Source organism: Danio rerio, chromosome 9 (genome assembly GCF_049306965.1).
Source record: "Danio rerio strain Tuebingen ecotype United States chromosome 9, GRCz12tu, whole genome shotgun sequence".
Classification (NCBI taxonomy): Eukaryota; Metazoa; Chordata; class Actinopteri; order Cypriniformes; family Danionidae; genus Danio; species Danio rerio.
Genome location: NC_133184.1, coordinates 15,288,076 through 15,301,613, shown reverse-complemented (window position 1 = coordinate 15,301,613; position 13,538 = coordinate 15,288,076). Strand labels below are relative to the sequence as shown.

The following is a 13,538-nucleotide window of genomic DNA, read 5'->3' as shown; positions in this document are numbered from 1 at the left end:
TAGTCAAATATTATGTGCTGTCATCATGACAAAGATAAAATAAATCAGTTATTAGAAATGAGTTATTAAAACTTTTATGTTTAGAAATATTCTTTCCATTAAACAGAAATTGGGGAGGAAAGGGGCTAATAATTCTGACTTCAACTGCATATTTTATTTTCCACCCTGCAAAGGAAAGAGAAATAAATACAATAGAATAAAAATATGAAACAAACTGTGCTTTAAGCATCTTCACTTTAAGAAAAACACTTTAGCTACAAAAGTCTTTCAGTCAAGAGCAGAGAGACATGTTCTCCGTTTGTTGTTTGATTATTAATGATAAAAACAGGCGGTAGAAGGATTATTACATATTATTAACTCTTTAATGGTTTCTCTTTCGCGTCTTTTGATTCTCAACTCGTTTGTTTATTACACAAACTAGGGTTAATATGAATAATCACTAAACGCCGCGTTTGACACCTATTTGACCATTAAAGTGCTCACATTAAGATGACTTTAGATGTGTGTGCTGGCTGTGCTCTGCTCGTCTCAATGTGCGAATGAGACCTAATGCTGACTGCATGCTTCTGTTTTCTGTGTGCACGCCTCACACACAGAATCATGCGGTCTTTTCGCGCTTTTAAGAGCAACACGTGTACAACTGGAAAGGGGGTGGTAAATTATGCAATAATCGTTTATTTCGATTAATGGTTTTTTATAATCGTTAGAAGCCGAAATCGAAATCAGATCTTCGATTAATTGCACAGCCCTAGCATTTAGAGTTCATACAGTTTAGTACGATTTGCTCATCACCCAATGATGGTTGGGGTTAGGGGTGGGGTTGGGTGCCACGCCTCCTTTTTAAGTCATACATTTTCGCAATTAGAACGAATTAGCTACTAAACTGACAAAACATAAAATACGTACGTTCTCTCGTGAGATCTAAAATCATTCAGGCATAATGCATTTACAGCTTGTAACTTTTTAATAATAATTATTAATTATTAATTAATGTTTTTTTTTTTACAAAGAAGACTACACAGTATTCTTTTGCATTTGTTTACTCAATTACTCTATACCTGAATACATTTAGACCCCTCTAAAAAAATAATAATAAAACGCTGTTTATTTAATTATTGTCTTTTTCTTTATTGAATTTATCTATGCTTGTTCATTATATTTTATGCAGATGCATCAGCAGAATCATCCTTATCAATCTAAAATTATAAACTCTTTCCAAATAGATATTCAAGTCATCTAGTGAAACTGTATTCATATCGCAATATATATTGCAGAATATATTGCAGAAATCCAATATCGTGCAGCCCTAACATGTATCATTTTTTTTTTATATGTGACTGTTAACTTATTGCAGAAATATGATCCCATACAGGTGTGATTGAATTTGTTGTGGGGACAAGTTAAAAATGAAACCCCATGGCGTTGTTTTTGGTCCTCTTTGATGCACTATTCTGGAGAAATTAGATTGTTTCAGCCCAATGCCACAACTAATGTCTAATGTATTGTGTCAAAATCAAGCTGAGGTGCAGATTTTGGTGTTTTTTTTTTTTTTTTACCCAGCGGTTGTTTATGCTATATCCTAAAATAGGCAAATTATGTAGAGGAAAACTCAGCTGTTGACACATTGTGTTTCAGAGCCATTTCTGACACTCCACACTAATTCATCTGCTTGAATCCATTAGATACGTCTGAACTTTCACTGCGTTGTCACCAGCCGTCACTTGCCGAAGCCTGAGCCTTCACGAAGGGAGGAAGCAGCCCGCCACTTTCCTCCTCTTTCTCTCATTGTCTCCTTCCACTAATAGAGTCGGTTTTGTTATTGTGCTTGACAGGTTCTGATTCCGCTGTCAGATGTAATTTGCCATCGATCTCGCGCCTTTTACACACCTGTGCGAGTGTGAATATGTGCTTCTTTCTGTTCCTTTGACCGTGCCTTCATAACCATCTCCCTCTATACGTCCGTCTCAGTTTCAACAGTCATATTGGTAATTAACATCTCGAGACAGCTCAGAAATAACAGTCATCAGCATTCAGACAGCGACTGTGCCACTCAAGCTTCCAGTGAATGAGGTATCGATGAGCCAGCGGATAATCTATATACAAACACTCTGGCAGATTGAGCTGCGAGTTTGAACATCTCTTTATAAGTGAACTTTTATGTTGTTTAAATTGCAGGATGACAAATAAAATGCCGTCGTCTGGTTTATTGGGAGGACTTGGAGTATCTAAGGACAGAAAGTAAGAGGTGGCTATTTACCCTGTCGAGCGGTTCCACTTTATAACAGACTATCGATCCAATTTTGGAGTCTGAACGCTTCAGTATTGGTTCCCTGTGATGCCCGGAGGTTGACTGGGAAGTGTGCACTTGTGGGGAGTGTGTGATTCTTGCGCGGTAAAGTGAAGTAGACCGGTCCAGTGGGCGCATGATTGGGTAATCGAGCTGATGGATTTAGCTCATTTGGCTAAAGTAAGTTTGGACACATTTGTTCTAGTTGTATAGAGGTAGTGCTGTGATTAAATAGCCAGGGTTAAAATAAGTGGCAGTATCGAGTTGGGCTCCTGCTGCAGGCCTGTTTCTTAACCCACGCATCTTAATTTCCTCAGCTTTGCTTAGAGTTTATCCAATTACGCTTCATGAAACAAGATGACTTCTGCTTTTTCATTTCAGGCAAGGTTTATTAGGACTATTAGCTACAGGGAGAGTCAAAATAGCAGGTGGAAAAATTTGAGTTGAGGATGTGGACTAGAAGTTGATTGGCTCATCGAGATCTATATTCATCAAGGAACCGATAAGGGTTTGGAGGGTCATTTCTGTAGTTTCTCCTCATTCTCTGTGTTCAATCAACCATATTTCTGTTTAAATCTCCAGAGATTAAACAGTACTTCTGCCCTTCTAAATAACTTTCTTGTTTATTCTGTTTTTATTCAATTAAATCCAAATTTTAGAAACCATTTAATACATTTGTTTTTTTTCCCTTCTAAATGGTTATGTATTATTGCATTTTCAACTGTGCATTAGAGTTATCAAAAGTATTAAGTTCCGTAACATTTATTCATTCATTCAGTCATTCATTCATTCATTCATTCATTCATTCATTTTTTTTTGGCTTAGTCCCTTTGAGTTTGGTCTCAAATGGTACTGAAAAGCTTTAAAATATCAGTTTCCCGTTAATATTTGAGCACTATTAAGCACGTTCTTAAACATTGCTTATTGTCCATTGTGTTCACATGCAGAAATGGCTGTGATTGCGATTGGACGACATTTGAAAACATACCTATTTCTGGAGAGCGCCAACTACATCCGAGTAGCTATGTTTTTTGTTTTTTTTTGCAGTTTTTATTTCTGTGAGCTTTTTGAGACCTCAAGTTTGTCTCGCGAGTAACATCCGTGCCTTCTGATTTTGTGTAAACCCACCAGATGCCGCTGTCAACTGAATGACGGACTGACTGACTGACCGATCGACTGACACACTCTCCTCCTTCTCTAAACTCAACCAATTGTATTGATAAAAAAAATTATAACATTACAGCATTCATACAATGATTTTTTTGTTTTTCCCCTTTTCAATATTTCATAACATGCACAGAAACCCTACAAGTATACTTTGCACAATACAAATAAAACAGATTTTAATACACATTTCAGAAAAAAAACAACCTTGTTGTGTTTTTGCCTTTATTAAAATTTTCATGTTAATGTTTACTTTCACCCTTTCATTTAATAGAAAATTTTGAGATAAAGTGCTGCACTTCCCATCTCGTTTATTTAGTCGCTAGGACTTCTAGAGCAAGTTTTGTGCTCAAATCTGCATTGTTGCATCCTTTATATCAAGAACCCATCCGGAATCTTTCACACATCCTTCACTTTTGTGGTCTTGAGTTTTGGAACTTTGAGACGCGTATTGAGAAACAGCCATTGGTTAAGATTGGTGAACCGATGACCTTCCTGTTTAATCACAGTCATTTCTGTTGAGCATGTGAACACAATGGCCAATCATGCTCAACAGTGTTGTGGGTAATGGACGTTATAAAATTTTCAGTACCAATTGGTACCAAGGTCGCATATTGTTCATGCACATTTCTACTTTTTTTTTTATTATTATTATTTTTTATTGACGCTGTTTTCCTGAGTTTCTATCAGTCCTGTTCATCAACTTTATTTCATGAATTCTGTCTATAATGCTGAGGGCAACTCAGGCACATTTTGTGTCTGTGTGTGTTAATGTGTTCAGAAATGACTGACTGAATGAATAAATGCAGTTACTGAATAAATAAAAGTTTAAAATATTAATTAAAAATAATTAGAGACTATTTAACTAGTCAGTTACAAAGTTTTTGTTTAAATGTTGGTTAAATTAGTCATGGCTAGGCCCACTGGGAATCTGTGCACGCAGAAATACACGGATTTCCACAGATTTTTAGCCCATCATTTGGTCTGTTTATTTACTTGTGTAAATGTGTGTACATTTATATTTATTCAGTTTTCAAATTAGTTTCACTAATGTTATTGTGCTATAATAACAGTAATAATAAAATGTTCATATGATTTATTTAATATACTGTTTAAGTAATATTTTCTTTCTTTTAGTAGATATATTCTAGGAGAGACTCACTTTGTTTTCCAAATAAATGGATGTAATCAAATTTGAGTGGTAAACAAGAAATAAAAGTACAAAAATATATTATTTTGGATTTCATATATTAAGTTTTAAGTTAACATACTCCTATAATCATTCCGCATAAATTTGCTGATTTATTTATTTATTTATTTTTTACAAACTTCTCTGCAGAAATAGCAAAAAATGTCTGCAGATTCTGTCTGGCCCTAGTCATGACACATGTTCCTAATTATTTTGTGTAGTTTTGCGAAATGTTTATGTACATGTTTGGTAAATCATAACTGTTCTTATGGTTCAGTTTGGATGTGATTGTCATGTCTTCGATTTGGTTCAATTCGATATCTCGATGCATCATGGTGCACTGACAAGGTTTTCCATAAACAATTTGATATTTTACTTAGTAACACACTAATTCTGGTACTCTGGTAAAGTTCTGGTAAAATTATAATTTATAAAAATATATTATTTGTAATACAATTTAGTCCTTTAATACAAGCAATCAGATATATGTACTTTTGTAATAATATGTAATTATATGTTACATTTACAATTATATATTATTTTTACTTGCTGAAAGAAAAAACTCTTTTTGAGTGTATCAAACAAAGCTAGGTATATTCACAGAACAACAGAATTATTTATAGCAAAACAAAATGTAAATATTATTCCGCTTGCTTTTTGAGCGTTGCCGAGCAAGTTCTTAAACGGCTATGATTGATCACATGCTCAACAGAAAAGGCTGCAATTGGCTCTAAAAGTCAATGCGGCTGTGGCGCTGTTCAGCAAATAGTGACACGGACACTGATGCGGTGGAGAAAAGTCACTCTGCAGACACACTCGTGTGTGGATCCACAAGTAACGTTATTGTTGTAAGAGCCGAGAATGGGGATAAAACATTAGCTCATGAACACTCCAGCAGGTCTAAGGGGCCACAGAGAGTGAAAGTTTACAGCTTTATTTTTTTACTTCCTGGGTTCTGATGTACTTTTCTCTCTGTGAAAGATTGTCCAGCAAACTCACAAGCAGTGAATTGTGCACAATTATCTTCTTTTGAGTAGTTGGAGCGTTTTAATTACTTGCTTTCTCCTCCCTCGCCATAGTAAGCTACCGCCAAATAAGGCATGTGATAAATGGCATCAGTACTTAGTAACAGGTTATGATAATTGTTGTACCGATACCGAATTGTTCACATCTGTATCGCGGTGCATCCAAAAAACAATTAATTTTGACACCCCTGGTGTTTGGTTGTAGCGATTGGTGGTGTTAAGGATGAAACCGAATCGAATCCTGTCTCCTCTCATAGATGGACCCTTCTTACACATGTTTCCCCTCGGACGATAGCCCAGCCAGTTTTATTGGAGGGCCGACATTCTGCTAGAAATAAATGAGACATCACACAGAGCCAAATAGGAAGGCAGACAGAGAGAGAGCAGGAAAGAGAAATATTAGCGTGAAACCCTTTGCTCCATTTTCTCCTTCTTCTGCTTCTCTCTCTCTCTCTCTCTCGCTCTCTCTCTTTCTCTCTCTCTCTCTCTCTCTTTCTCTCTTTCTCTCTCTTTTCTCTCCCAGGGTGAGCAGATTGATGACATTTCTAAAGCTCCATGCTCTCTCCTCCCTCTGGTACGGAGGAAGTGCTCCTCTCCTGCCTCTGTGAATAAATCAAAACCCTTCCACACTGATCATGCCTGAGCTCTTCTGCTCTGCGTGTGTGTGTGCTGAGAGGTTCTGGCCATGAAGATCTGTCAGGAATAGCAGTGGGCCTAATCAGAAATAAGGGTTTCGGTCTTGGGAAAGGAATGATAGCAATCAGTGATGGATGGACGGATGGTTGGATAGATAGATGAAGAGGTATTGGTTGAGGGATGGTGAGGATTGCGTTGAGGGGTAATGCTGTGTGCTGTTAAGTTGGAGGTAAAAGATTCCTACTTGACAGCCCTATTCCAGAACTTAGTCAGCTTCCTTGTGGTCTGCTGCCTAAGTAGACAGCATCCTGACTGAATTAAGTGTTCACAATGTGTAATGGTTTCTGGGATTGCCTTGTCAAAGAAGGGCGTTATTAGGTATATTTCTTATGGTGTGATTTATATCAGCTTTTGAGTTATTAAGAATGTAGAGTTGGTGGGAGTGGTCTCTTAAAATCTTTGATTCTGATTGGTTGGTAGCTGATCAATATAATAGTTTTACTGCACAAATAGTTCCGCTCAGTTTTGATCACAGTTTGAAATAAATGCGCTTTTCTCAAGCATTAGTAGTAACCATGGTAACTCTGATAGTTGTTGTAGCCTTTATTCCTTATTGTAAGCTAGAGGACTCTGACTTAACTTTTGCTTAAAATGTTTGCAAAGAGGTAGCTGACTCATGTCTAGACATATGCTGTTGTTTAAAAGTAGTAGTAGTAATAATAATAATAATAATAATAATAAAAATAATTATAATTGTAATGACAATTTAATTCATGGAGTTTGCATTTTGTCCCCTTTGTTTGTGTGGGTTCATTCCGCTTTGGCGACCCCAGATTAATAAAGGGATTAAGCTGAAAAGAAAATGAATGAATGAATAATTCACTCATTCATTTTCTTTCGGCTTAGTCCCTTATTCATCAGGGGCCACCACAGTGGAATGAACTGGCAATATATAATTGGAGCAACTGTTTGCATGTGTATACGTATTCATGTGCATGTATATGTATATGTATATATGAACGATTGTGTACGTATACATATGCATGTATGTATATGTTGGCATATATGCGAGAGGAGATCATGTGACCCGGAAGTGTATAAAAAGAAGCACCTGATTGTGATAAACATTGTCTGATGAAGAGCCGGCGGCTCGAAATGTTACATGCTCTGTGTCAGCCTTTTTAATTTAATAAATTTGTATTTTTGGAGCCTTGGTGTTGCTGCCTTTGATTTACATTTATTAGCAACTGTTTGCAAGCATTAAAAGTGTCCAAGATGTCCAAAATCTTTACTCGCATTGACCCAGAGACTGTTTAGATGCATGTCACTAATGAGAAGATGACGGATGTTTACTGTATGATGACCGAAATGCCCTTAAACACCCAGCAGGCACAAGACGTTAACCTGACATTGTACCCCAACGTCGTGGAGACGTTACATTTTTTTCAGAACTCAACGTCTGGCTGACGTTAATGTCCAACGTTCAACCTAAAACTAACCAAATATTAACCTCTAATGATTTTACAGCTTGACGTTGTGTGGACATTACAACTATGACATCTATCAGATGTTGGATATTGGATATCAACCGAATTTCTTGGTCATTTGACGTTGGTATTGGAGATCAAAATAATGTTGTACTTAGACGCTGGCTAGACCTTGAATTTTGGTCATCTGACGTCACAACCTAAATTTAACCTAAAATTAACGTCTTATGACGTTGTGTGCCTGCTGGGCAATAACTAAACACACTACAGAATGTTACGTTTACACACATATACAAATTACATGTAAATGCATCAGCTTTTTAATAGCATAATACAAACTACTCACTACTCTTAAAAACTTTTTGAAAGCTCTACTTTTTACTCTTACTTTGAGTAGTATTTACAGCAGATACTTTTATTCCCACTACATTTTAAAGCAAGTAATGGTACTTTTACTCAAGTATGATTTTTCAGTACTCTTTCCACCACTGCAAATAATGTAGAAACAATTTCGGTATTTTTTTCTTTCATGGAAAGATTGACATTTGCATGTAATTGCTCTATGGTCATCTTTGTTTATTGGCAGTCATGCTATGGACATGCCTAAATAAGCTAAGAAAACAATGAGAGAGAAATAATCCCACTGTCATATGAATGGTGATAAAAAGTATAAATGATGCAAACTTTCATTGTCAGTAAAGAGAAGTTTTGGATTTTGCCTATAGCACTGCCTTATTACACACACACAGACACGCACACACATACTGAGTCCTAAATGTCACGGTGGGTATTGTTTATTTATATGTTTACTCTTCTGCTGTCTCTCCCAGGCAGGAAGCCTCTGGTTTTACCAGTGAACTCTGCTTTCTGTCTCTGACTGCATTCATTCACTGCATTCACTCACATACACACATGCTCTACACACAAGTGGAGACCCCTAGAAAAGCAGATGTCCAGTGTGGTGTCATTAAGTCTGAATGTGGTCAGAGGCATGTATTTAACTGTGCTGATGAGACACAGGAAACTGAATGGACACCATCACACACTGAGATCAACCTGAAATAAATTAGACATGCTGGGCTCCTTGGATGTCCTCTATAGCGCCCTGATCCACAAGGTAATGCAGATCAGTGTGAATAGTTTTTTTCTATGGTGGATATATTTGATGTTTTAATGTTGGATTATTTTTATAACTTTAATTTATAGTATTTACCAGGGATGTGTTATAGGTTACCAGCTTGATTAAATAGGTATACATTCATATTAATTCTGCTATCAAATAAATGCTGTAATTTTTAAGGGAATTTTGGATAAGGTGAAGGTATTGTGAAATGTTTTTTTATGCTAGTTGGATATTAATTGTGATACTGTAATGTAGTTTCTGTTTAACTGCAATTTTTATTAGGTCAATCCCCTCTGTTAATTGCCCATAGGAAAAAAAAAAACTCTTCTTAGTTTTAAGCGTAACAATGAATGCATAAATTAATTGACTGAATTGAATTCAAATCACACAGAGTGATGCAGTGATCATAATTTTCCATGGCAAATTCCCATTCCAAAGGGGAAAAAAGAAAATAAACAACAATCTGATTTTGTGAAATGATACTACATAAAACTCATTTCTGTGTGCTGCTGTTGTATTATAAAGTATTTGCAGCGCAGTTTGTACCCAAATCAGGACTTAGATCGGCACAATAAAAATGTCCGATTGCCAATTATACCTTTATTGCAAAAATCATCCAGTTCTGGTTTCCTGCTTGTCGATCGGTGCGTAACTAATTTTGTACCTACAAGGAATGGTGTAAAACCGATGACATACGCTAACCCCACCATTTAAAATCTTACTTACTCACTCCCAGGGCCATTTATGTCGAAGTTGACACCATATTGGTGTTTTGTAACTGAAAGTTCTTATAAAGTGTGCTGTTTGCCCAACACTCAACCCCCAACCTAGAGGAAATACACACATACACTACGGACAATTTAGCTAACCCAATTCACCTGCTGCACGTGTCTTTGGATTGTGGGAGAAACCGGAGCATCCGGAGGAAACCCACATGAACCCAGGGAGAACATTAAAACTCCACACAGAAATGCCAACTGACCCAGCTGGGAATCAAACCAGCGACTTCTTGCTGTGAGGTGGCAGCGCTACCCACATTTCTAACAAAATAATGTAAAAGGAAAAGGTTGTACTATATGTTGGCCAACTTGATAAATATTGTTCAACAAAACAAACATGGTCTATCCTTAGTCTTTATTTTATACTGGTGCTAATATTTCACTTCAAGTCATCAATCTATTTTTAAAAATGTGTTTTGCAATATAATGAGAAATATGCCTATTGGTAATGAGTAATTGATTTTTAGCTATTAACTCGGCTTAATGGCAAGTGTTATATCTTTTTTGACTAAGTAATTTGCTGAGAACATTACGGTTGAAAGACTGTACACAGAGGGAATGATTTAATAGATGGTTCAAACATTAGGTTATCACCTATAGCTAACAAGTAAGTCTAATCAATTAATGTAATTGATGACTTCCTCTACTTAAAGGGTGAATGAGGACAAATGCACTCAATTTCACTTACTGTATTTTGAACTGCAGTGTGCAGTGCATAAGGTGTAATTCAAAAGTGAACAAATTAATATTTTGTGTACAGTGATGTATTGGTTGAGTTGCCTTATAATAGCTGTTGTGCTATTCAGATTTATTTTAGTTTCAATGTGTTGATTAGAATATACTTAGTTGGTGTGTGCATTTCTGCTGCTTGTTATGGATTGGGATGTGTACGCTGTTCCTTAATGATAATTAAGTATAAAGCCACACAGTTAATGTTATGTTACTACAGTAAAAAAAGCACATGGCCACAAATATTTACCAATGACCCCATATTTACTTTATTAATCTGTGTGACCCTTAGCTGATCGCTGTATACGAGGAGCAGGAGGCCCAGCAGAGGGGTGCCATGAGTCCCGGGAATGGATCTGGGGCAAGAAGCAGCCTAACAGGCCAGTCCAGCCCAGAACCCTACGACTCTGAACTAGCCTGCTTCCAGCCAATCAAAGGAGGAGAGATCGAAGTCACCTCTTCTGCCCTTAAGTCCAGTATGTATGCAATAAAAAAGATACATTACAGTCTGCAAAAAGGGATAGTAATGCATTCACATTGGAGAAACAGAGCTGCAATCAAACATATATGCTTGTGAGTTAATGGTGAGTGAAATAATAGACTGCCACTATGAGAAATGATATTATATGGCATAATCGGGCAGGCTTTTCAGCTTGAAATGCTTTGAATCACTCATGTAGCCTTGAATAAATTAACATCGTTCCTTTCGCATTACGCCACTTGTTCATGTTAAAGTATCGATTTTAATACACAGTTCACCTTAAGCAACCTCCCTGCCTCGTATTTTAAAGCAGGAATATAATCTACACCTTCAGAGAGAGAGATCAGTTGCTGCTTGAAAGTATGAAACTTTCTGTGCAGGCTTTTTTTTCTCCATTTGTCACATTTTCTCTTAAATTGCACAGGTCTGGAATACTTCAGTCATTTCAGGTTATGTAGTACTGCACCTCAGGGACCCCATGTGTTTTTCATCTGGGCTGGTTTCACCTCTGCCTGATGTCATGCACACCTCCAGTACAGAAAACACACACCTATTTCTTCTAAATGTCAAAGTGTGTGTGTGAACATGTTTACACTCTGAAATTAAACCCTCTGTAAAATAAGCCAGGGAATGGTGCACACATATGTTCCAATGTGTGAGTGTCTTTGTGTCTCCTTGTAAATCTGGCCCTTTGTGTTTTAAGTTTAATTTTAAACGTAGACGTGGGGCTCGCAAAGTTCAGCGCGCTGGAAAAGTGGCGTTTTCTTCAGCGATCCAGGCATTCTTGGGAAGTGCTCGAGTTTCCTCGTCTCCACTTCAAGGTGGAGGTGTCGGTTGACTGAGTGATCTTTTCCTCTTACATTCTCCACGGCTGTAAATATGCCGTTTGTCACGTCGACAGGGGCTGACATACATCTGTATCTGGATCATTTGTTAGGAAGAGAGATCACACGTGCCTCTGCATATACAGACATGATGTTCGAGAGGGGGAAGTTGAGGGGAGAACACAACACATGGGATGTGAACAGACTGCAGCCGGGTAATAAACTTCAGTAATATCTTCAGTGCAGTAGAATTATGCAAACTTAAATATATTTGCTTAAAAGATTAATAATGCTAAATAGCTGGTTTATTATAAAGAATACATTTCATTAGGTAATCCCCTAATGAAATGTGTTCTTTAGAATAAACAATAGTTTTAAATAAACTATATTTAAGCCTAATGTTATAACACAACTGTTAATTTTACTTCAAAGTAACACTCCAGTTTTATTTGGAAAAAAAAATCTTGAGTTTCCTAGTGATAATTAGTTTACCTAAACCATTTTTGAATCCATTTACCCGATTTATTCTGGCATAGTCTATTTTAACTTTTAACTTGGCATACTGAATTGAAATAATTTAGACCATTAGCATTTCATTCAAAAAAAGAGCTTTGATAATTTTGATAACTTTTGTACTTACATTGTATAATAAAACTATAATAATGATATAATTATTTTCTAGGCCAACATTACTAGGAATTGTGCTCTCATTCTACTGTAATGGTGCGGTTCACACCAGACGCGGATGACTTGTTAAGCGAGAGTGATTTACGTTAAGTTAAGTAAAGCTGCTAATAGTTTACTACTATACCTGGAGGAGTTGATGAACTCACAGAGCTAGGTGCATCTCTAAAATCAGGATTTAGTCGACCCAGACATGCCACCGAACAAATCTACACTGTTTTTCAGTCTTCCTAAGCCCATAAAGCACAGCTACTCTCTCAAGAAAATCCATGTTAGCCATTTAGTAATGAAACTAGAATCAGGCAGACAGATGCCCCGCCCATGAAGCGAATCCATGTCTATTATGAAGTGAATTTGATGTGTGAATAAAGTGAGGAAAAATGTTTAAAAATGTTTCTTTTTACGCGCGAATAGTGTGATTTATTTGTGCAAGCCCTGTTTGGTGTAAACACAGCATAATAGTCAAGAAACTCTGCTGCTGTACCATGACTTCGTACACAGCTTGTGAGAATAGGCTACTTGTGTTTATTTAATATCATTCATGTTCATGAGTGCATAATGAACATAGGATGTAGATGTGAACTGAATGTAGATGTGAATAATTATTATACCCCCGGTTTCCACAAACAAGGTTTAACCCTCTGGGGTCGAAGACCGCGTATAAGCGTTTTGACCTGTGGTGGCGTCAAACTGCTGAAATTAACTTAAATAACACTTTCAGTTTTGATCGTACAGATAAGATCAATACATCAATTGAATCTGTTATGTGTCTACTTTTTTGTTGTGTACACTCACAACAACAACAAACGTGTGTGCTTTTGCAAAATAAGGAAAACAAACAGTGTAGGCATTCTGTCTTTTCTCTCTCCGTGAACTGCTTTTAGAAACGCACCGGTAAAATGCACTATAACTCCGCGAATACAAAACGCACAAAGATGAGACGTGTATTTCTAAAAAGCTTAAAGTGTCTACTTTTAAACGCAGCTATGCATATTGAAAACAAACATTGCTTAATAAAGTAATCAGTATGAAACCAACGCTATGTCTAGTTTCTCAGTCTGATCTCATTAGTTTTAATGCGACCACGCCCACGGGGCATTATTATTACAAGTATCTGAGGCGCGAGCAGA

The 13,538-nt window shown here is 36.8% G+C and overlaps 1 protein-coding gene and 1 long non-coding RNA gene across 6 annotated transcripts in view; both read left to right on the top strand.

The window, feature by feature from the left end:
* Positions 1-13,538, top strand: part of LOC141376089 (uncharacterized) — a 1,000,182-nt gene that overhangs the window by 419,925 nt on the left and 566,719 nt on the right. The window lies entirely within an intron of this gene.
* Positions 1-13,538, top strand: part of pard3bb (par-3 family cell polarity regulator beta b) — a 679,872-nt gene that overhangs the window by 134,634 nt on the left and 531,700 nt on the right. For 4 of the 5 annotated variants that reach the window (XM_073912548.1, XM_021478865.3, XM_009304543.5 and 1 more), the window contains exon 4: positions 10,712-10,895. In XM_073912548.1, the coding sequence (XP_073768649.1) occupies positions 10,712-10,895 (184 nt within the window). Of the gene's footprint in view, positions 1-8,663; positions 8,906-10,711; positions 10,896-13,538 lie in introns of those variants that run through there. The other variant, XM_021478866.3, reaches the window with a different exon arrangement.